The sequence below is a fragment of the Triticum dicoccoides genome, chromosome 1B, assembly GCF_002162155.2.
Source record: "Triticum dicoccoides isolate Atlit2015 ecotype Zavitan chromosome 1B, WEW_v2.0, whole genome shotgun sequence".
NCBI classification, from domain to species: Eukaryota; Viridiplantae; Streptophyta; class Magnoliopsida; order Poales; family Poaceae; genus Triticum; species Triticum dicoccoides.
In genome coordinates this window covers 548,033,822-548,056,531 of record NC_041381.1, presented here as the reverse complement: position 1 = coordinate 548,056,531, position 22,710 = coordinate 548,033,822, and the positions used below count along the sequence as shown (strand labels likewise).

The 22,710-nt window shown below is 47.1% G+C and overlaps 1 protein-coding gene across 1 annotated transcript in view; it reads left to right on the top strand.

The window, feature by feature from the left end:
- Positions 1 to 9,305: 9,305 nt before the first annotated feature.
- Positions 9,306 to 22,710, top strand: part of LOC119350582 — a 39,026-nt gene continuing 25,621 nt past the window's right edge. Inside the window, exons 1-3 of the mRNA XM_037618338.1 lie at positions 9,306 to 9,405; positions 9,498 to 9,587; positions 9,823 to 9,957. Of these exons, the coding sequence (XP_037474235.1) occupies positions 9,316 to 9,405; positions 9,498 to 9,587; positions 9,823 to 9,957 (315 nt within the window). The 5' untranslated portion in view covers positions 9,306 to 9,315. The remainder of the gene's footprint in view (positions 9,406 to 9,497; positions 9,588 to 9,822; positions 9,958 to 22,710) is intronic.

Sequence of the window (22,710 nt, the reverse complement as noted above, 5' to 3'; positions counted from 1 at the left end):
TGATTAATAGGCTGTGCCATTATGTAATCAGTAGCAAACTAAATTAAGCCAAGCAACGTAATTGAACAATTTTGCAATAAATGGCTAACTAAAATTCCGAGAAGCAGGTAACTGAACTTACGCTAGTTCTTTGTACAGACACACTATAACTTCTTTTTCGCTTACAAGGTTGTACGAAGGAGTCCATGGCATCAATTGCTTGGATACGCAGTCCCAATACTTCTTTCTTCCCACACTGCATGGGTAAGTCGAATGGTTAATCTGGTAAGATGGTGCGTCCTTGATATGTTATATGAGGACGTGTAGTCAGACTAGTTGTAGCCAAACACATCACACTGGCTTTTACTGTATATTTCATGCAATTACTTTTGGGATATCGAGATCTAAGCAATCTACAATAGGATGAAAAGACTGGCATCCTTCACATTATTGGCGAACTCAGTTCATAGAAACAAGCAATTCAACCATTCTGTGGGTAAATCAAAAGCGCCACTGGAATATTTTTCACTATCCAATCATACACGCAAAAAGGGGCGACGCCATCATAGGGGCTGGTATGGGCGGCCGCCTCAGGTGGCTGGAAAGTGTGAACCTAGTTTGAGTCGTCCAGGTTGGCCACGCTAGTTTTGTTCGTCCCAACGCACGAGCAGGCAATGTAAAAATGAAGAAAAATGTTTCAATTTGGATGGGCCAATAACATAAGTGCAAGGCAGGCCCTATAGCAGGCTCGCGGCCCAAACGAGCGCCTGCCATATCGATCGACAGTAGGAAAAATCTCAATTCATTCGCTCCAGCCTCCAGTCTGGTTTGCTCCTAACCTAGCCGCCGCTGGACAGACCGACACAGCACTTCCTCGCGCCCTTCTTGGAGGGCGGTCGCCGGGCTTCAAGCAAACAGAAGGACAAGAAGATGAAGATCCAACCCTAGGTGTAGCCTGCATGGGAGGCAGCGGCGGCAACACAGGCATGGCATCGAGCTTACGCAAACGGACAGTCGCAACTTGTAAGAGTAGCATGCGCAACGAGCAGGTACATCATAGCCCTGATTATATCTAGTTCAACTCTTCAATTTCTGGCCAATAGTTAAACCTGACGGTGTTGTAAAACTGCCTGTATGTAGGGAATCTATGAGAAAATGAAACCAATTTTTACTTATTTTATAACTCCCCCAATCAATACTAAACTGACTGAATCTGATGTATCTAATCAAGTTTCTGGTGCAAACATACAAGCTCATGTTGTTCTTGAGCCTAAAGTGTCTAATGAACAGACTGCTAATGAAGGATTTGATGCAAACATTTTACATGCTCCTGGTGATGAACATATAGTGTCTAATGAGGGATCTAATGCAAGCATTTTGCAAGCTCGTTGAAGGATTTAGTGTCTAATGATGATCTACTATGTTGAGAGAGACAGAGATTTGCAGGCATTGATGACAAGCAAATTATAGTGCAATTTCATAGCTTCAGGAAACGTCGAGGCCATCTACCATAAAGTCCGCGTATCATGACAACATAGCATAAATACTTTTGTAATATGTTGTTTGAAACTATTGGCATACTTGTGCAGGATAGATATATTGATATGCAGTTTGCGCACTGGTTATACATGCAATTACACTTTGATATTTTCAGCCAGAGAACGAATAATTCAAGCAGGTACAGCCCTGTTTGTAGTCCTTGTACACCATGTTGCATTCTGTGTTTTTTGGTACTTGCATCATTTAGTGTTTATAATCTGAACTACTATGGATCATTAGCTGGTTTTCAAAGTGCATGTAGCTTCACATTTCTCAAGTTATGTTGATTTCCGGAGTGTAAGTGCCCTCGTATTTTTTAAGTTAAATGTTCGCCCCTGGTAACCTGAATTCGTGGATGATCCACTGCACAAATCATACACGAATGCCAGTACGAATTAAATGAAATGCAGGGACTTACGCTAGCTCATTGTATAGGCTCACTGCAGCTCTGCTTGCACTTGGGATGTTCCATGTACAAGTCCATGTTACCACTTGCTTGGATGTGCAGGCCTTGTGCTCCTTGCATCCCTCTCTGCATTTTTGACACGGCGAATGGTTGATCAAATAAGAGGAATCGACCTTGATGTTGTACCGGAGGACAGATACTTACAAGGTTATACAGGTGTGCAGGATGTGTACCAGATTCTGTAGCGCCGTCATGCTTCGCTAAAAATGGATTTGCTTGTTTCAGATGATATCTCCAAAAGAAATAAGAGTTAAAGTCAGAGTTGCATAGGCGTGTAAGCTAAAAGAGCAGTGAAAGGATATCCAAACATCGTCGGAACTGTGCACAAGGGAGTGATGTGTGGATACCTAGTTCGGGCCGGCGTTTGGGCATGCTCGCCTAGCTAGAGTGTTGGCGTTGGCTGGCCACGCACGGATGCAGATCTTGAGTGGCAGCGGAGTGCTACGATGCAGTGGATGAGACCGTTGGTGAAGCCCCAACGGCCTCGAGGGGCGGAGGTGCGACGATGTGCTCGGTGAAGTAGCCCCGGTGAGCTGGGAGACGGCGTTGGTGAAGCGCACCTGATGTGGTGGAACTTGGTGTCTGTGAGGTACGTTGGTTGCGGCGGCCGACGTTGTCGGTCGACCACCCGATGCGGTGGACGAGGGCGTAGAGGAGGTAGCTCCGGTGCGGTGGTGAAGCGCAACCGTCGTCTTCATCGTTGTCGTCCGGCATAGAGGGGAACAGTGGGGAAAGAGACGAGACGAGGGGCGATTCGAGGGATGGCAGCGATTAGGGATTTGAGCAATCTGGGCGCGGAAGGGGACGGTGGAGAAGAGAGATTTTGCAGGGCTGGAATTGGGGCCGCCAGATATTTCAATCCGAAACGTGGAAGTGCGAACTTATATTGTCGTCGTCCTTTTTTTTGGGGAGGGGGTGGGTGGCTGGGTGCTACGCGTCCGTCCAACACACACGACCACCCCAACAGGACTATGCTTTGGTGCCTTAAGGCACCTGCCTTTCTGTCTATGACATGTGGGCCCAACATATGGCTGGCCCACATGTCAATCACCCAAGGGCAGTTGCCTTTAAGGCACCGATGCAGCATCCACCCCGACATGACCCTGGTCTGCCTGGTGCGCCTACATTTGAGAATGCAAACGAATCTTCTTTCATTTGCAAACGAATCTGTATGTATTACCATGCCCATGTTTTCCTTGCAATAATTAGTCATTCGAAACGAGATACTCCATCCGTTCACTTTTGTAAGTCGTTTCAGACAACTTAAAATGAACTGTTTTGCACATTGTCTGAAATGTCTTCAAGGTCTTAAAAAAGTGAACAAAGGGAGTACTATAAATTAATTAATGAGGAGTTATTTGAAAAAAAATTGGTACCCACGCTAACGTGGATTAGAGTATGTCACATAATTAGTTATTTGAATTAGAGTGTGTGTCACGTAGTTAGTTATTTGAATTAGAGTGTGTGTCACGTAGCAATCTCCAACTCTAACGTGGATTTCGCATTTCACTGTATCCACGCTACTTTTTTAATACAAATTCATATGTATATGATGAACACCATGGTAGTGAGAAAACTTTTGGATGGATTCAAACATATGACCTACAAAATAGCACAACAAATTGAGGCAATGTCAACTTTTCGAAACTTAGTATGGCACGAATTCGAAATAATTACCCGTATGCCTGGTCCTCGGTTCAAATCTTACAATGTACACCGAATTGAAACATCGATATTATGTCTCGTACTATGTACATTCAAATGTTGTTTTTAGCCCCCCCCCCCCCGCACAAACGCTACATACTTCCTGTATCGATCAATCTTCCTCTCCTAACCACCTTAGGAAGCTATCGATTTCCAACACACATTCATTCTTTCTCTCCATGTTTCAATCTCTAAGTCTCTCAACTACACAATCCTTTTTTCCATTCTGTTACCAAATGTATTTACCTCACACACGCGCCATTGCACCACATGCCGAGCTCTCTCTCTCCCCCCTCTCCCTCTCACCCTCTCGCACTAAATACATGCATTGCCTATCTAGCCCCCCAACCTCTCATGCGCACGCAAGCACGTTGTATAACTAGGTCACTCCCTCGAGACTGTCTCACTCTTTCTTCTGCACGGCGGGCCACACTCGCTCAATCTCGCTCTCTTTATGTGAGTCTCGTTTAACCTCGTTTTCTTTCACACACAAATGATATATCTTCATGTTCGGGCCTCGATCGACACACTCTATACTCTCTCACGCAGATTGTCTATCTAGGTCAGTCCATCCAAGCCGCCGCCACTCTTTTGACCTCATGGTGGGGCCATGCTCACTCAATCTATCTCTCTATCTCTCCGTATGTCTCGATTGACCTCGCTCTTTCTCGGACAAAAATGATATATCACCATGTTTGAGCCCAGTTTGACCTATTCACATTGTATACTCTCTCACGTACATCGTCTATCTAGGTCACTCTCTCCAACCCGTCTCACTCTTTCGATCGCATGGCGACCCTATGTGATCGTTTGACCTTGCTTCCTCCCACACACAAAATATATCTACACGTCTGTGACTGGATCATCTCTCAAGCTCTACCTTACAGCCCTCACCCTTGCCAAAAGCTCAATCGAACAATATCTCTCCGGAGCATATATATTTGTTCAATGAATGTCGGACCACACTCACTTTGTCTCTCTATCTATATGTCTCTCGATTGACCTCGCTTTCTCACACCGTATCTTCCACGCGTTGAAGCTACTACCTCTCCATCCCTCGCAAAGCTGGAGCTATTTACATTGCGAGGGGCACTCCAACATTGGATTAATTTGTGTAGGCATTTATTCCGGTCGGTTTAGATTATATTTTTGTAGCATTCGGCCCACAACTGCTCCAAACACCGTTGCAACCCACGCAACTCCCCTAGTTGATTTCCCTCTGGCTCGGTCATCGCTCTCTCGCATGTCCTTTCTCGCCTTCAACGTCACACCATGGTATTATTGAAAAAACTATGTTGTTCTCTTTAATTATTATAAATAAGCTACAAAACTACACACCGATAGTCCACTTGGAATGGAACAAATTTCGACCTACAAATTAAAGTGCTACAAAATACACACCGAGGGGCCCACATGTCATGAAACAAATTTGGACCCATATACAAATTAAAAAATAAAGGACAAGGATCAAACATGCAACCGGGCCTTCAAGCCGCACGTTAATAGGCAACATACGTAGAATAGCAATGTTTGTTGTACCCCCTTTGTTCACATAATGTTTTTATGTTACCACATCCTAATTAATGGATAACATGTAATATTATTTTTAGTACTATTCGCCTTCACTTACTGGTGGGTTCCATGTGTGCTCTCTCTCTCTCTTCTCCCCTTCTGCGTTTAGACGCACGGGCAAATAGGAAGAACTCGCGGGCGATGTTGCCGTTGACCATATCTAGACGCGTTCACAAGTCACGTCACCAGTTTCACATACTAGCAGCACTAATCAGTGTGTACGTGCAATGCACGTTAATTTAGAAGTATATTAAGTGCATGTGGATATTAACTACTAGGATGTTATTTGCGTGTTGTCATGTGATTAGCACTATTTTTGGCATGAAATTAACTGCACGCTAAACGTGTTGAGCGCTCGACATTGAAGCAGTCTAAGTCGTTGGATGACAAAGAATACATGTGGCTTGATGACGTTTTATATTTAATTTGATACGGCTCTAGCAGAACATTCAATCGATCAAACCATACATTTCGTTCAATCTGACTCCGACTTTAAATTATAAGACGATTGATATAAAATAAACAGAAATGATAAACGTTCGTATTTTAAGCATGTCAATCCGAACGTTTTTCATGGCAAATTTAGATTACGCGGCGACGACGGGGGCGTCTCGCGGTGGGGAGCGTCTCCTCTGTCGTGCTTTGTGTGTCGTCGGGCCACTGACCGACAGCGACGGTGACGTCTTGCGCCGTTGTTGGCGTACTCCTGGACGTTGGCCTAGCTTCAAGGAAGGCCAAAATGTTCTGGACTTCGGAGCGAGTCAACTGGCGGGAGGAGGCGACTGGCGTTGGTGCAAGGAAGCGGTCGATGGCGGCCATCCATGCCGCTGAGGGGGGCACTGGCACCCGCGCGGGGACAGGCGCTGTCAACGGCGCGACGGAGACATTCGTGTGCACGGGCACCAGCACGGGCGTGCACGTCAGTGCACGCGCGGGCGCATGCGCTGGCAAGTGCACAGGCACCGGCACGGGCGTGCGCGTCAGTGCACGCACATGCGACAATGTGCGGCTCCCAGCCCATCAATGCCACGGGGATGGGCGTTGAGGAGCTGGAACGGGAACGGGGACAGGCGCCGCGTCTTCCCGCAAGGCAAGTTCAAGCTCGTCCCAAAGCGCCTTATGTTCTTGAGACTCCGGCTGGGTGTCTTCCTCATAAAACTGGAACACTAAAGGCAGACCATCGTGATGCGGCATGGCGTACGTAGGTCAGGTTAGTTGGAGGTAGACGACAGGAGAATTGGAGAGGAAGAGAGATGATTGTAGCGATACTGGGTAGTGCGGGGTTGATTTTAAACTGCGGCGCCGGCGACATTAAAAGTGGGAGCAGTTGGGACGACAGTGGGCGGCGGATCCTGGTCAAAGGGCTCGCCTCCCGGTGAGTCTGCACAGCGGTCTGCTCGCACGCCTCCCTGACAGCCGGCGCAGCGGTCTACTCGCACACCTCCCATCGACTCACACGCTTGCTGGGACGGCACCTGCCGATGAGAAGCGGGGACTCGTGGCGGCACGTAAACGCCCACGGTTTCAATAGTGAAAGCGTTTGCCTTAACGTGACAGGTCTTTGTTCCAAAATACCTTGGCTCTTCATTTGTGCAACTTGTCATAAGCAGCTTGTCTCGAATTGAAGAAAATACTTACGAAGGAATATTTGTGCCATATCACGTGACCATGCTCAGTTTCAAGAATTTATGCTCACTTTTGGATTTTCTGAAATTTAAGATCCAGGATTCGAAACAATATCATAACCTGCATCATGCAATAAATTTTTAAGCCATACATCTGTCCTGTTGTATTTCTTAAGAAAGGATTTGGTCAAACATTTTGCTTAGTTAGACTTCGGACAAGTTATAGATGCAGAGTAAAAGGATAATCCCTTCGTACCAGTGCATTGCCTGATATATTAACTCAAGTATTAGGCACGAACAAACGGGCTCAATTCTGTGCTCATCCTGGTGTAGTAGTAGTAGTAGTAGTACTAGGCAATGCAGTTGACGGGTGACCTTGACGAGCGGCGACCGAGGGAATTAAACCGTGCTCGGCATGGTAGGTAACCTTGTCTAGTTACTAAAGCATCCCTCCGTTGTTCATCGGTAGTCATTATGGACCGGGGACATGAGGGGAATTTCCTAGGGCTGGAATTCTGGCCGCCAGATATTTCGACTTGAAACGCTGAGGCTCGACTGGTTGGGGTTGCCTAATGTGCGTACCACACACGCCACCGAAGGACACGAGCCCGGGTTTTTTTAGGATCAACACGAGCCAAGGTCTTGCTGATACGCCGTTGGGTCCTACCATTCGAGAATACGAAAGGAACCTTTTAAATTGCCGAACGAATCTATGTGTATTACAATACCCGTATTTTTCTTGCAAATACTAATCTCAACGTGGTAACTGATTCATGACGAGTTGTTGAATTAGAGTGAGTTTGTGATATAGTGATCTCAACGTGGATTTCACATTTCATGGTATCCCTAGTAAGTTTTCCAATGCAAATTCAAATTTAAAAGATGAACAATATGGAGGTGAGAAAACTTTGTATATATCAAGCATATGACCACACACAGAGAGAGACACACACACGCACGAACACAACAACAATCCAATAAGTATAGTGCATCTATTTTTCCAAACCATGCATGTATGACACGAATTCAAAAATACTCCTTCTATTCCTAAATATTAGTCTTTTAGAGAGTTCAACAAGTGATTACATACGGAGCAAAATGAGTGAATCTAGACTCTAAAATTAAGAACAGTATATCCGCACCTAAAGCGAGCCCTCACAGCGATTTGGGTTTCTGGCCGTCCGTTTTATTGATCTGTCCATTTATGTCCGTCGGATGCGTGTGGGGCGCTACTTGCCTGCTGTCCTAGGGGCAGCTACTCCCGTGACTTTTTTGGGCTCCTCTCGTTGATTGGGCCAGTAAGCGAGCAGCCAGGCCAAGCGGCCCATCCGTAGAGAACAACTCCCTTCGCTCCATACCCTGCCAGACTGATTTCCATGCCGCAACCCCTCCGTAATCTTATCGTGACGGCGGCGACGGCGGCGACCACGAGGAACAACGTCGCTGCATCGGCTGCGCCCAGTGCATCCGCGCCTCCGTCCGCCGCTTCCCATGTACAAACACGATCCTCTCTTCATCACTCCCTCGCGCGTGTTTCTCTCTCCGTTTCTTGCGGTTTCTAACGATGATCCGCCCGGTGGGTGCGCGTGTCGACCTGCAGGGGTGGAGGGCGTGGCCATGGAGGTGGACAGGCGAGCTGCCACCCAAGATCTTGCCCTTGTCATTCTCAATCTGGCAGCCCTGGGCTCTTCCATGATGCCAGACTTGCTGGTACATCTCGCCTCCTTCAGTTTACCCATAGTGGTTTATTTTCCATTGTTCAGGTTGTGGATAAAGAGAAGAGGAAGCAAGTAACGGATGAGATGGGCGGTGCAATGAGAGCAAGAGATTCAAAGCAAGACATGGACATACTTGCCGCTTTTAGAAGAGATGCGGACCATGAGGGTACGATCTGGGCATCTTGCCATTCTCTTAAGTTTAGTTAACCTGTAATTCAACATGCACATGAAGGTAGGATCCGACTACTAACATTATTTTATTGTGATGTTTACAGTCTAGAGTCTAGACATGCCGGAGTCTCCATTGACTAGATGCATGAAATTTTGAAGCATTCCTCTCATCAAAATGCAAGATCTAACATATTTTGTTTTCTGTATATCTGATATACATGTTTAGCGATTTCACATTTTGGGTAATATGTAGATTATTTTGCCTATGGCATGGTGGTCCTGCGGCATTATCTTCGTAAAATATTTCCTCTCTAATATTGGTCATTTTGTGTGCGCTACACGCTTGTAGGAGGATAAAATAGTAGTAGAACTAGATGAAGAAGAAGAACTCATCAAATCAATCACTTTTAGAGTATCCTCTATGTCAACTTTTATATGTACCTGCATGTGCAAATTTGTATTTGAAATTATTACTAACCCTATCATACGGTTGGTTATTGCATAACTCGAAAGATTTATGTTAAACGGATCGGAGAGGTCGATGGAGATGTTGAAGCGGTTACAGGAGGAAAAAGTAGTGGTAGAACTAGATGAAGAAGACGAAGTACTCATCAAATCAATAACTTTTAGAGTAATCCTCTATGTGAACTTTCATATGTACCTGCATGTGCAGACTTGTATTTGAAATTATTTCCAACCCTTTCATAATGTTGGTTATTGTAGAACTCGAAAGATTATGTTAAACGGATCAAAAAGGTCGACGACGACGATGAAGATTTTGCTATACCAGGACAGTCAAGTGTCACATCAAAGGTACTTGTCTCGCTATATTGTGTGTTCTGTCTTTTCTTCTTTTCTATTTGTATTTCATATTATATGTTCTATGGTCTAGACTAAGGAGATGCTTATTTTTATATTCCTGCTTCTCATAGTGCTGAGAGGCTAAATTACTCTGCCCTGCCTTTTTTGTTATGAATTTGGTTGGGCTTCGAATTCGATCGTGGGTTGACCTGGGTGTGCCTCTTTCTCTGTGGGGTTTGGGTTCTAGGCGAGGTTTGTGCTCCGGAAGGGATCCAGCCTACGCATCGAGGTGCAGCCAACCGGCGACATGGTCATGTGCGCCACAGCCAAGGGGTGCAGGTGCATGACTCTGCTTCTCTCTCTGCCTACACGTTTGTTCCCTGTACCATAGTTTAGATAGTGTTCAGTTGAGCTAATTTGAGGGGAGTTATTGTGATGAGGGAAGGTTCGGCCGGTGCTAGCTGGGCTACATCATTTTTGTGGGGGTTTTGTGGTCTGTGTTATATACATTAAAAAATCACCCTTCTAGAAATTAACCGTGGCATACTGTTTTCTCCCTAGGTGTCCACTGATCTTCTGCACGAGAGGCATAGTATGTGCCAGTCCATTTGAAGCCTCTAAAAAGACTAATATTTAGGAACGAAGGGATTAAAATGTAAGACATCCATGGTCCTCAGTTCAATATTTAAAATGAACATGAAACTAAAACATGAATATTAAGTCTAGTACTACAGTACATGCAAATGTTGTGTTTAGGCGGAGCTATGATTGTCGGGGGTCAACCCCTCGACCTTAGATAAAATTGTGGAGCTCTGTTTAGGGTTGTTTAGATTATATTTGTCCCCACCCTCCCAACCACCGATTGGTTGTGCACCCCCACCCCTCCTCCCCGGGAGAATATCATGTGCCCCCATACCTTAGATGCTATATGCCGATACGAGTTGCTTGGAGCTTGTAGATCTGAGATATAGCAGCTCACATGATGTGTCTTAATTTTTTTTGCAGGAAACCTTGATGAGTTTGAGAATTGCACACAATTTGTACAAAAACTACTTAGATGCCCTTTGATCCCATATCCAATGACCTCGAAGCTCGTATCACCATAGCATCTAAGATGAAGGAGGACATCATATTCTCCTGTATGTAAGAATATCATGTGCTACCACACCTTAGATGCTTTGGTGATACAAGCTCTTCGAGGCGTTGGATTTGTGACCCAACACCTCCTTGGTGGTTCGAATGGTTTTTTTGCAGAAAAGCCCCAAAAGAGTTCGGCCACTGCTTACAAGCACAAAGACTACTCAGATGCCATTGGATCTCAGATCAAACGACCTCCAAGCTCGTATCACCGTAGCATCCAAGCTGCGATAACACCTTATGTTTTCTCGCACGGGAGAGTATGAGGTGCTCCCGCACCATAGATTCTATGGTGATACGAGTTCACTGAGATCTAACGGCCCACAGTAGGAGGTTTGAATGTTTTTGCAATATACAACTGATAGAGTTTGGGAAATGCGCAGAAAGTACAAGTACTACGCATGTGCCATCTGATCACTGAGCATACGACCTAGATGCTCATATCACCATAGCGGGTAATTAAGCTACGGGGAGCACCTAATATGAGCACCGGGGAGCCGTTGGATCGAAGATGCAGCGGCACATACGAGGCCTGAATGTTTTATTAGCAAAAAAACCTTTGGAACGTTTGGAAATCGCGCATAATTACAAAGACTACTCCCAAGCCATTGAATCTCACTTCCAACGGTGTAAAAACTTGTATCACCATAGTATCTAAGCTGCAGGGTGGATGTGATATTCTATGCCGCTGTCATTTTTGTTCGTAAACTTGCAAAATACGTGTAACTCGTGCCGTTACTTGTCTAACCGCGCAAAGTGTTTGTTCAAAAAAACCATCCTACACTGAAATATCGGAACAACACACGGGGGTCCCACTTGTCATTAATTAAAATTGGACCTAAAACTAACAAATCTGAAAGACGAGATTCGAACTGGCAACCTGGACTACAAAGCGTAAGTCGATAGCCTGAAAAAACGAACGGTTGTTGGCTTTGTCCCATAACTTGATTTTATACAGTACTTGCATTGAATAGAGTAGAGAGAGTGCCTCGTCAACACGTGCATGACCGTTGTCTCACTTACTGGTGGGTCCCAGGTCTGCGATCTCAATCTCTCTTCTCTCCATCATCTAACCTTTGCACGGGCACACACGAAGAGCGGCGCTAGCTTGCCGTGGTATTATTACAACTAAAAAAAGCTTGGAAAATAGAAGAATCGCCTAGAACAAGAGACGTTGTGGCTGGTCGAGACGGAGCTAACCACATCTATCCTCCGTTCCACGTTTGCATGATGAAGCTGTGTGGCTAGTGGGGTGTTTTCGACCGACTGGCTGGGTCCCGAGGTCGAACCATAGGTACTATGTTTGATACAGTATATTTTTACATGCACATTTTTCCTCCATGCCGAGACGTGGCACACCCTACCGCGCGGTTTTGGGGTCCTCCCGGGTGGTGCACGCATATATTCTTCCTGACGTGGGACGCCCTACCGGGCGTTTTCTGGGTCCTCCTCGGTCGTAGCGCGGAAGCAAGTAAATGAATCATCAAATCACGAAAGACCACCTTTCCCGCCAAGTACATAAGTGAAGCACGGTGGCTAGCTAGTTGGGCTAGTTCGACCGATTGGCTAGGCCGCCGCCACATTTGTTTTTTCACCCCTTTTTTATCTACTTGCCAGCAGGTAAATTTAAATATCCACTGCGGCGTTGCTCTGGTGTTTGGGTGCAGCAGGATTTTTAATTTTTTGATTGATGAGAGCAGGCGCGGCAGGATTTTTAAGTTTTTGATTGACGGGAACAGGCGCGACAACAATTAGTCACGATGACTCCGCTTGTAAAAACCCACTGCTCCCTGATGTGAGAAGTCGTCGACTGGTGTTTTACCATGGTGAAAACCAAAAGATTCCCCGCTCCTCGGCTAGCTCCCTCCGCCTTCCTGTAGATTGCATTGCCTTTCAGCTGTTTTGCCCCCTTTGCTTCCTCTCCCCATTACTTCTACCTGGTGCCATGGAGGCACAGCAAATCATGGAGTCTGAGGTGAGGCGCCTAACACAGGAGCTCCATGCCAAGGATGCGGAGCTCAGGGCCAAGGACGTGGAGCTCCGTGAGCTCAAGGAGGAGAGGAGTGCCATGCTCCTCCGTTATGTGCGGGAGTTCATGGAGCTTCAAAAGCGGCAGGCGTCCACCACAAAGATGCTCAAGGCGTCGGCGGCGTTGCTGCAGAAAGCGGGAGATACGATAGGCCGTCAGGGGAGCCGGCTGGAGTGCGAGCGAGCCAATCGTCACGAGGTCCAGGATCGCCTCAGCCACTTGGTGAACCAAGTTGCCACGCACGTGTTGTGGATGCACGATGCCTACCATCGTGCCAGCGCGACAATGTCGGCCGTCGGGCTAAACCCGTTCGACCACCCGGTCGACTTCAACGAGCTGCGGCTTCCTGACCTGGTCTCCTTCTTCACCTATATCTCCGAGGAGCTGAGCCGGCGCGCTTGCGATGGTGGGGGCTGAGTTGGACAAGGAGGGGTTGCAGGCTGCCGTCGCCATTGCCGGGCAAATCTTTTCAGGGCTCTGTCACCGGAATCCATTCGTGCCATTGGATGCCGTCTTTGACGAGCTGGCTCCCGTCGACCGGGAGTGGGCTCTCTGGGCGGTTGCACCCTGCATCACCAACGTCATGCGCCTCAAGAAGCAGAGGGACATCGGTGGTGTTTAGGCGCCCTCTGCATGGGCATGTCCATATCTCGGCGCAACATGACCGTTGGATCAAACTCAGATGGTGCAGATCAGTCACTATAGCACAAAGCGCGTGGGTGTGTTTGGTTGCATTCTCATCTCAATATAGTTGTTTCCTCTTCGTGTATTTTTGTCAACCTACTAGTGTGGACTCATGCACCCTTCATGCACTCTGCCAAACACCCAAAAGTGGGTCGAGAAGGGAACTTTTTCTCCCATCCCGTGCACCCTTCATACACCCTGTCTAACACTATTCGTGCTTCATATGGTTCATGTTTCGTGGAGTACTGTAGCACCGTATTCTCCGTGCGCTGTGGACCTAGTTCTGTTAACATTGATCTCACTGTTCATTCTCGACCGGACAGTCAAAAAAGAGGTACTATGTTACATATAGGAGTAGTTGACATGCGCACAACATCATTTGTTATCGTCATATCTTACTACACTAGCAACAAGATTGTGTAGTACTACTGACGTACTACATGCCTAGTAGTAGGAGCACTATGTATGTTCAAGTGGCTGCCGTGTTTCGCACTCCTCCGTCGTAAGAGTGGAAACGCTTGTTGTAATCATTTTTTTCTTCAGAATGAAAAACAGTGGACACGCTCTACCGTGTGGATCCTCCTCCATCCATGCACTAAATTACTCACTTTCACCGACGTGTGGGACAGCCAGCACCTGGGTCCACCAGCCATGCACTAAATTACTCCATAGTAGAGTGACGGTAGACTACCCCGATCGAACCGCCGCATTAATGCCCAATGAGCTATCAAATCACAAACCCCCCTCCTTTCCAGCAGTAAGTTGGACGGACGAAGCAACCATCATTTCACTCTTCTCTCTCAGCTTGCTCTCTTGAAGAAAACCCCCACTCGCTTCGCTTCTCCCTCATCTCGTTCCTCCTTTCACTCTTCTCTCTTAGCTTCCTCTCTTGGATGGACGCCGGAGCATCGGCCGACATGATGTCTATGGCTCTGGCCAAAACCGTCGAGGCTCATGGTACAAAAAAGCGCAAGCACCCCGCCGAGACTACCGCAGACAAGCTCAAAGCCATCGCCCTGTCCAAGCCCCCCTCTCCGGGATCCCTCATTAAGCAAGTCCAGGTAATGTCTCTTGTTGACGATATTTTTCTCGATCTTGATCGTGTTTTTTCATCTAACACGCAGTACTAGTACTGGTAGTACAACTTTTTGGGTGATCTTGCATGTGATTTTAGTGTGCCAAATGATGGTTCTAAATTCCTCTTTTGACCAAAACATGCGAGGGGTTGACACTGATTTCTTATAGATTACTTTCAACTACTCCCTCTGTCCCAAATTTCTTGTCTTAGATTTGTCTAGATACGGATGTATCTAATACTAAAATGTGACTTGATACATTCGTATCTAGACAAATCCAAGACAAGAATTTTGGGACGGAGGGAGTACTTTATGAACATCAATGCTACCTTTTAAGAGGGTATATTTTCCTCAGTAACTTGTGTTATGGATATTGCATGTAATCCTCTACTCGCATGCCTTTGAAGACATGTTCTAGTGTCTTTGTTCACTCATTTCTGTGCGTATATGTAGTCATATATGGAGTATAATATCAAAAATCATCTTATATTTCTGAATGGAGGTAGTAATAAAATATGGTTTCTGTTTGAATTAGAACCAGGTCCGCGGTGGAGATGAAGTTCTCAAAGTCATGCCATGTGAACTGGAAGACCTGATGATGAGTTCTACTGCTGAACTATCCAGCTGCTGTGTCCTTGTCGCCACGTGTCCTGAACTAGTGTTTTCCTGTAGCATTGTTGGCAGGCGTGTTCTTGAGGTTGTACTTGACCACAACAATTTCCTGGCTGTGCCTTCGATTACGAAGGGTGTGGTTCTTGTAAAGCTTCCCAACAAATCTGATGCGGCATGTCTTCATCATCATGTTTATGAGTGGAAAGACCACTCTGTTAGGTTCTTCAAGGTTGACAAGATGGTGATGGTGCATGTAGACATCTCACACGAAGTCCATGGTCTACTCAGTTATGCGGGGTTCATCCCGTAGGTCGGTGGCAAGAAATAGTCTGCAGAGTTTAGTTAGTGCAACTTTGCTTGTCTGTAGTAAGTACTATTGTTCAGTACTTGATTTGTGTTTGTGAACCCTGTATTGTTTATTAGTACTGCCGCTTTTGGTGTGTGGTCAGTCCTGAGAACGGTCTATGTTAATGTTTGTGCACTCAATTCAGTCTGTACATTTTGTAGTATCCAGATCATATTTTTTGTGAGGACGGTTTATCAACTATGGTTACACTCCAATATCTGTATGCACTGCAGGGTTTATCGCACCCTCCAGGATTTCTAGTCCCATGGATGTTTGGTCCATACGATTTGTCACGACCTTTGACTGTCCTGCTTGTGGGAGTAGGCAGGGCCCCTGCATGCCACGCGTAGTTGGACGATCAATCTTCTGTTTAGTACTTCAACATAGTGATTTCCTGGTAAGGATTCACTCGTGTCACATCAAGTAAATCTTTTTACTGTCTAAATCTTATTGATTTAATGTCATGTTTTCTTTCTTTTCCTGCAATTTTACGATGCAGGTTTTGCCATGTGACATTCATCACAGAATAAACCGTTTGGTTTGCTATATGATGGCTATTTTTGCAGGTTTCACTTCTTATGTCGTGTCAGTAACGAAGGCACTGTCCATCACTTATATTACTGGAAAAATTGGATCAGTCTGTTGTCTGAGTACAAGCTGAATCCCTATTGAACTGCAGTTTGGTTTAACAAAAATGCCACAATTAGTCCTTCTCGCGTTTAAAAGAAATGAAGAAAAAAACTGGATCATGGTCACGGATCCTAGTCAAGTTAGAAAGCTGATCATAGCAGACCAGACACGATCGCTGCTGTCTCGCACAGATCGAGCACCGGCAGTTGCTCTAGCACTGACAGCGGCAGCAGCTCAGTCTGATCCAGCTGAGGATTGGGCACCGACCGCGTCAGCGAATCAGTCTGATCTACCGAAGGATCGGGCATCGACACTGGCACCCACTCCAACACCGGCACTAGCTCTACAAGGAGCACCATCTCCGGCAGCAGCAGCGGCTTCGGTACCTGCACCAACACTTGCACTTGCATCTGCTCCGGCCCGTGCAGTTGCACCGGCAAGAGACTGGGCTGCAGTTCTCACTTCATATACCAAAGTCCTTACAAAAACTGACATGTCCACCTTCTTGGTAAGCATTGGCCGCCCAAGTGCTTCGTTCTTTTTTCTTTCCATGTTGTTTCACATGATTCACTATGTTGATCTAACTATTTGGGTATGTCTTCTTGTTTGCAAACAGAGAATTCCTAGAGCAACGAGGGAGTCGTTCAACAATCCGGTCTGCCGCGGCGAAGTTTCTCTTACCATCCGCAGCCTTGGTGTGAATGAACCTGCTCAATATACCGTAAGTACAAAGGATGGTCGCATGATGATTGATGCTAAAGGATGGTCAAGGTTCAAATCTAAATCATATCTTGCGGTAGGGGATGATGTCAAAATCAAACTTTCCCGACAAGGAGAGCTGGTCCAAATCAACTTTGAAATTCTTCAGTAGCAGCACGCAACTGCCGAACTGATCTATCCTTCGAGAGATTTTGATGTAATAATCTGGCATGGTGAAACAAGTGTCCTATGTGTATAAGTAGTACGACAGTATTATTTATCACATGGTATATCGTTGATAGAATTGCAACTCTGATTGCTGGTTAGGAACTATCGTTCGATTTCATTCCAACAGCTACCGTGCTTTATTCAATTTTGTGTATTCGCCTTGCGACAGCATCTAAAACCAGTGCCGTACCAATCGCTTGCAATATAAAGCGCTGAGGTAGAACACATGGGCCCCCAAACATGCAGGGTCGGCCGCGGCCCAAAGTCCAGAACCGTGAGCCTATCTGAGTATTATATTCTCAGCTGAACCCCCATAAAAAAGCTGAAACCCCATAATGCCCATGCGCTGTAGAGGGAGTATATTTCTCGGCAAGGTGAGCCTGTGATATAAAAGATTTGTATATTTCTTTACAGAGGGAGTATCTCTATGTCAAAAAATATATTTATGTGTAACTAGTTACTCTTGTCTTTCTACTTCCTTTCGCTAATATGTGGGGCAACCGGCAACGGGGCCACGTGCCATATGCACAAATTAGAGTGCACAATTTCACGGTAGACACACCCCAGTCATAGCGCCGCAGTAATGCCCAATGAGCCGTCAAATCACAACCCCCCTTTCCAGCTTTAGCAGTAAGCTGGACGGACAAAGCGACAATATTTCACTGGGCCTGAATCCCCTTCTCCCTCGTCTACTTGTTCAGAGAAAACCCCCGCTCAGTGATTGCATAGGGTTTTCTCATGGAGAACCAGGTACGAATTCTTCATCCTTCCCCGATAAATCCAAGTCCCTTGGTCGCAGGTAATCCTAGGATGGCAGCCGCCGCCATTGATGCATTTTTCTTCGTACTGAATCTAGTGTGTTTCAGTTGCAGTGCCCAAAGTGCGAGTACCCTACAGATTTCTGTGCCTTCGGCGAGATGCCACACTTGTTCCTTCTCATCCTAACACAGCATTTTGAAACGTGCACAGTATGTTCCTAGAATCCTCTTTTCTATCCGGGAGGGTGGGCTTTTTTTGAACATGTTGTGTTCTCATATCATTTTTCCTGCAGTGTATTATTTGCTCTGCCAGAACACATGTACTCAAGATGCTCGGCCTTGCCATAACTGAATACACTAGTTTAATGGTCATAGTGAAGACAAGCCATGGATATTACTTCTGAGTTGGGTTCATGAACCAAGAAGATCGCTGCTTTTTTATGGCCGAACTTGGATAAACTTTCTCAAGTGTTACGGACTGAAAGTTGGCGCACGAATGTTGATGGAAATAGCAGAACCTGGTCTCATCTTCACTGCGATCTTCCACCCCGACGTCGTTCCAATTGTTCATCCATGTTAGTTTTGTATCTGGTTCTTGCTTGTTGCCTTGATTACTTCTTAATCCACCTATTCTGTCTAACTAATCACAATTTAACTTTAGAAGTAGCAACGAATCTGTCACAAAGATGCTACTTCTAACTAATATTTTCTTATAATTGGTGGCACGTGTAGGTTTTTCAGAGTTAAGCAGTCTGCTCGTTTGTTACTCTGTAATAACTCGGCTGTTACTAATGGCACTGAAGTTGACTGGATCAACATCCACAAGTTCCTACACTTTATTAATCATCTTGAGGTCCTTGTGGGGTGTTTCAATGGTGGAAGGCCACGTGGGATATGTGTGCCACTGCTGCACTCGTTGAACATGTCCAACTGTGTCGAGAAACTTATGGTACGAGCTGTTTTCTGTTATATATGTTGTTCATAAACTATTGCTTATACACAATTTTACGGCTGTGATCTTCTTGAAACAGGAACTGCCGAGTTCTGTTGTTCCTATACAGATGCCTGGCCATGGTTGGGTCAGACTTGCGCTTGGTCACAACATGATGTTTATGTCGACCTACTCAATTCCCCTTGGAGGTGAAAAGATACTTATTCATGGGTGGTCTCAAATAATGAAGGCCCGTTCATCTTGGACAATAGGACAGAAGATTATGTTCATGCTTTTTCATGGCTCTAAAGCGAATATCCTATTTATTGACCACGTTGCGAGATGAAGCCGCTTTCAGAAGGTTGTGGATGCGCGGGGTGGCGCCTAGGCCTTGTCCTGGGCTTGGCGGCCTCACCCTTGGTTAACTGTAGGCAAAGTAGCATTGTCTGAGGCGTGCTTTGTACGGTTGAACCTGTATAAGTACTCATACTGCTTTCAGCTTTGGTTGTTAAGTGCCCCTGTTGGTTTCAGTTAAGGTTGTTAAGTACTCTTGCTACTTTTATAGTCTATCGTATTTCTTCAGTCATGTCTTCCTCCGGCCGCCAAAACCAAACCAGCACCGACGGGGCCGCCTGCTTCCACCTCCCACGGCTGGCTGCGCCTAAGCGCACGCATCGCCGCCCCACCGTCTCCTAAATCGTTAACGCCGACATCCTCCGTGCGCTTTGGTGCGCTCGCCGCGGCGCCGCCCTCTTGCATTGTCAACATGGTCAACAAACAACAGGAATCGGCAGAAGTACGTGGAGAGGATGACAGTAGGGGCCCACCACGTCAGCGTATGGAAAAATAAAATGCTTCCTCCTAGTGTTTTCCTGACATCTGGGACCCACAACATTGTGAGCGTATATAGTCAATAGACAAGAGAACAGCACAAGATCAGCTGACACCTGGGACGTAGCTACTCGAGCAATATTTTTTTTGTTTGGTATTGTTGAGACGGAGCAGGGTTTGAACTGGGTTGTGGCCCGTCTAGCCCAGGCTTATATTTTATGTTCACCATGTGACCAGCCCAACTATTTTTTTCTTTGTGAAAATGAGCCCTGTTTAATTTTTCTGAAGAATAGCCAATCCAGGCCTACTTATTTTTCTATGCCCTGATGGGCTGCAACTCTTTCAAGACGCCTGCAAATCTTGAAAGTAATATGAAATGGGTTGTAAATATAAAAACAGATGACAAATTGGCAATTACTTTATAATTTTTGATTTTTTTTTCACATTTTCAGATTCCTATTTCACTGGGCATTAACCTAATTTAAATATATCTTCAAAGTACTTTAAATCTGGCTCGACATTTCGGTATTAAAAATAGTTTGAAACCCACAGAAATATGCGAAATTGGCCCTGACCAACCAAAAAAAACGACTGCAATAAATTGCATAAGAAGTTGCCATGAGCTATATATAAATTATTAAAAAAAGAGGGAGTGGTGTGACTTGTGGGCCTATTTAGTTGACGCGTATGCAAGATTTTTTTAGTTATTATATACGTCAACAAACAATTCTAGTATACATTGGATGTCAATCCAACGAACGTCGTGTTTCTTCAATCTCTGATCTTCTTGCTCCAGCCGCCAAAGCAGCGCCGGTGGGACTGCCTGCTCCCGCCTCCCGTGGCCGGCTGTGCTGCCGTGCAGGCCTCAGCGCCCCTACTACTCCCACCGCTGGCCAGGGCATCCCTCTACTCACCCACACCGCCTGTTATTCTGCGGCGACGGCAACCTCACACCGCAGCCGAACCGGTGAACCCTCGTACTCCTCTCCGCGCGGGCTTCCACTACCGCATCTTCCCCGGCTCCGCGTCGTCCCCTTCCTAGGCCTCACCATCGTCCACCGCCGTGGTGCTCTCGGCACGGCGTGGTCAATGTGGTCAACGACCGACTTCCATCGAAAGAGTACTATACGTGGAGAGGCTGACAGCTGGGTCCACGGCAGCCGCAAGGAAGTGCCTCCTTATTACGCGGAAAATAATTATTCCTCCACCTGACAGCAGGGACCCACCGGACGGGCCACCGGTATTTCGCGAAAAAAACGTTTCCCCCTGACTGCTGGGACCCACAGGACGGGCCACCGTATTTCACGAAAAAATGTTCCCCCCGCTGTCAGCTCGGACCCACTGGAAGTGCCTCCTTATTACGCACAAAAAATTGAATACCCCCTACTAGCTGGGACCCACCTTGGTGGGAGGCTAACTTATGGGCCTACTAAGTTGACTCGGACGGAGGCCTTTGTCAACTTTAGTCAATATATGAACGATTCTAGCTCCAGTGACCGTACGATGTCCATCCAATGACCGTAGTGCTTCTTCAACCTCTCGTATTCTTGCTCCAGCCGCCCAAAGCAGCGCCGGTCGTGTCGCCTGCTCCTGCCGCCCGTGGCCGGAGTGATGCCGCGGAGGCCTCACCGCCCCCTACTACTCCCAACGCTGGCCAGGCCATCCCTCTGCACACCCACACCCCCTGTTATTCTGCGGCGACGGCAGCCTCACACCGCAGCCGAACGAGTGAACCCTCATACTCCTCTACGCGTGGGCATCCACTGCCGCGTCTTCCCCGGCTCCGCGTCGTCCCCTTCCTAGGCCTCGCCGTCGTCCACCGCCCTGGTGCTCTCGGCACGGCATGGTCAACATGGTCAAGGAATGGCTTCCATCGGACGTGGACTGTACGTGGAGAGGCTGACAGCTGGGTCCACGGCCGCAGCAAGGAAGTGCCTGTTTATTACGCGTAAAATAATTATTCCTCCACCTGACAGCGGGGACCCACCGGACGGGCCACAGTATTTCGCGAAAAAACATTTCCCCCTGTCTGCTGGGACCCACCAGCTACATCTTCGCACGCAAGGAAGTGCGTCCGAAAAAAAGATTCACCCCCTTGACTGCTGGGACCCACGAGCTACATCTTCGCACGCAAGGAAGTGCCTGACAGTCGGGACCCACCTGGTCGAAGCGTACGTAGCGTTGTCATTCTGGTCGCGAACGTGTACATACATACTGGTGGATGTAGAGGCGCGCACGTGTCGTAGTAGAGGCGCACACATAGCATGTAGACATACGTACAACGACCAGGGTGTAAGAAAGAAAATACGGCCACGTATGTGTACATATGGGCGGGGTCTCGAACGCCTACTCACGCATATATACGTACAGCCAGGGCTCGTGTACATTGGCTGGGTCGGAACGGAGAAACAACGTCGTCATCGTGTTCATGGGGAGGCAACGGAATGCATCGTCTTCATCGGGATTCAACGTAATGCGTGGTTGTGTTCATCGGGAGGGCTTGGACGGAACACGCGATGGAAACGAGGCCTGGCGTACCGCAGAACGGAGGAAACGGCCTTGTGTTCCACCGGCCACGTTTGAAATGGGATCCTGTTCATCGGGAGGGGTCTGGCGTACGGCAAAACGGAGGAAACGGACCTCCTACAGTCGAAACGAGGGTCCTGTTGATCGGGAGGGGTGTGGCGTACCGCAAAACAGAGGAAACAGACCTCCTAAGGTCGAAACGGTGGTCCTGTTGATCGGGAGGGGTGTGGCGTACCGCAAAATGGAGGGAACGGACCTCCTATGGTCGAAACGGGGGTCCTGTTGATCAGGAGGGGTGTGGCATACCGCAAAACGGACGAAACGGACTTGTGTTGGAGCGCTACGGTCGAAACGGGGGTCCTATTCATCGGGAGGGGTGTGGCGCCGCAAAACGGGACTCCACGGGATACTGTTCATCTCCACCGTCGACCTCCTCCAGCCTCCACGGGCTCCTGTTCATGCAGCCTCCATGAGCTCCTATTCATCCAGCCTCCACCGCGCGCTACTCCACCGGCTACTGTTCAACCACCCCTCCACCGTCTACTGTTCATCCAGCCCTCCATCGTCTACTGTTCATCCAACCCTCCACACCACGGGGTCCTGTTCAACCACCCCTCCACGGGCACCCCTCCATCGTCTACTGTTCAT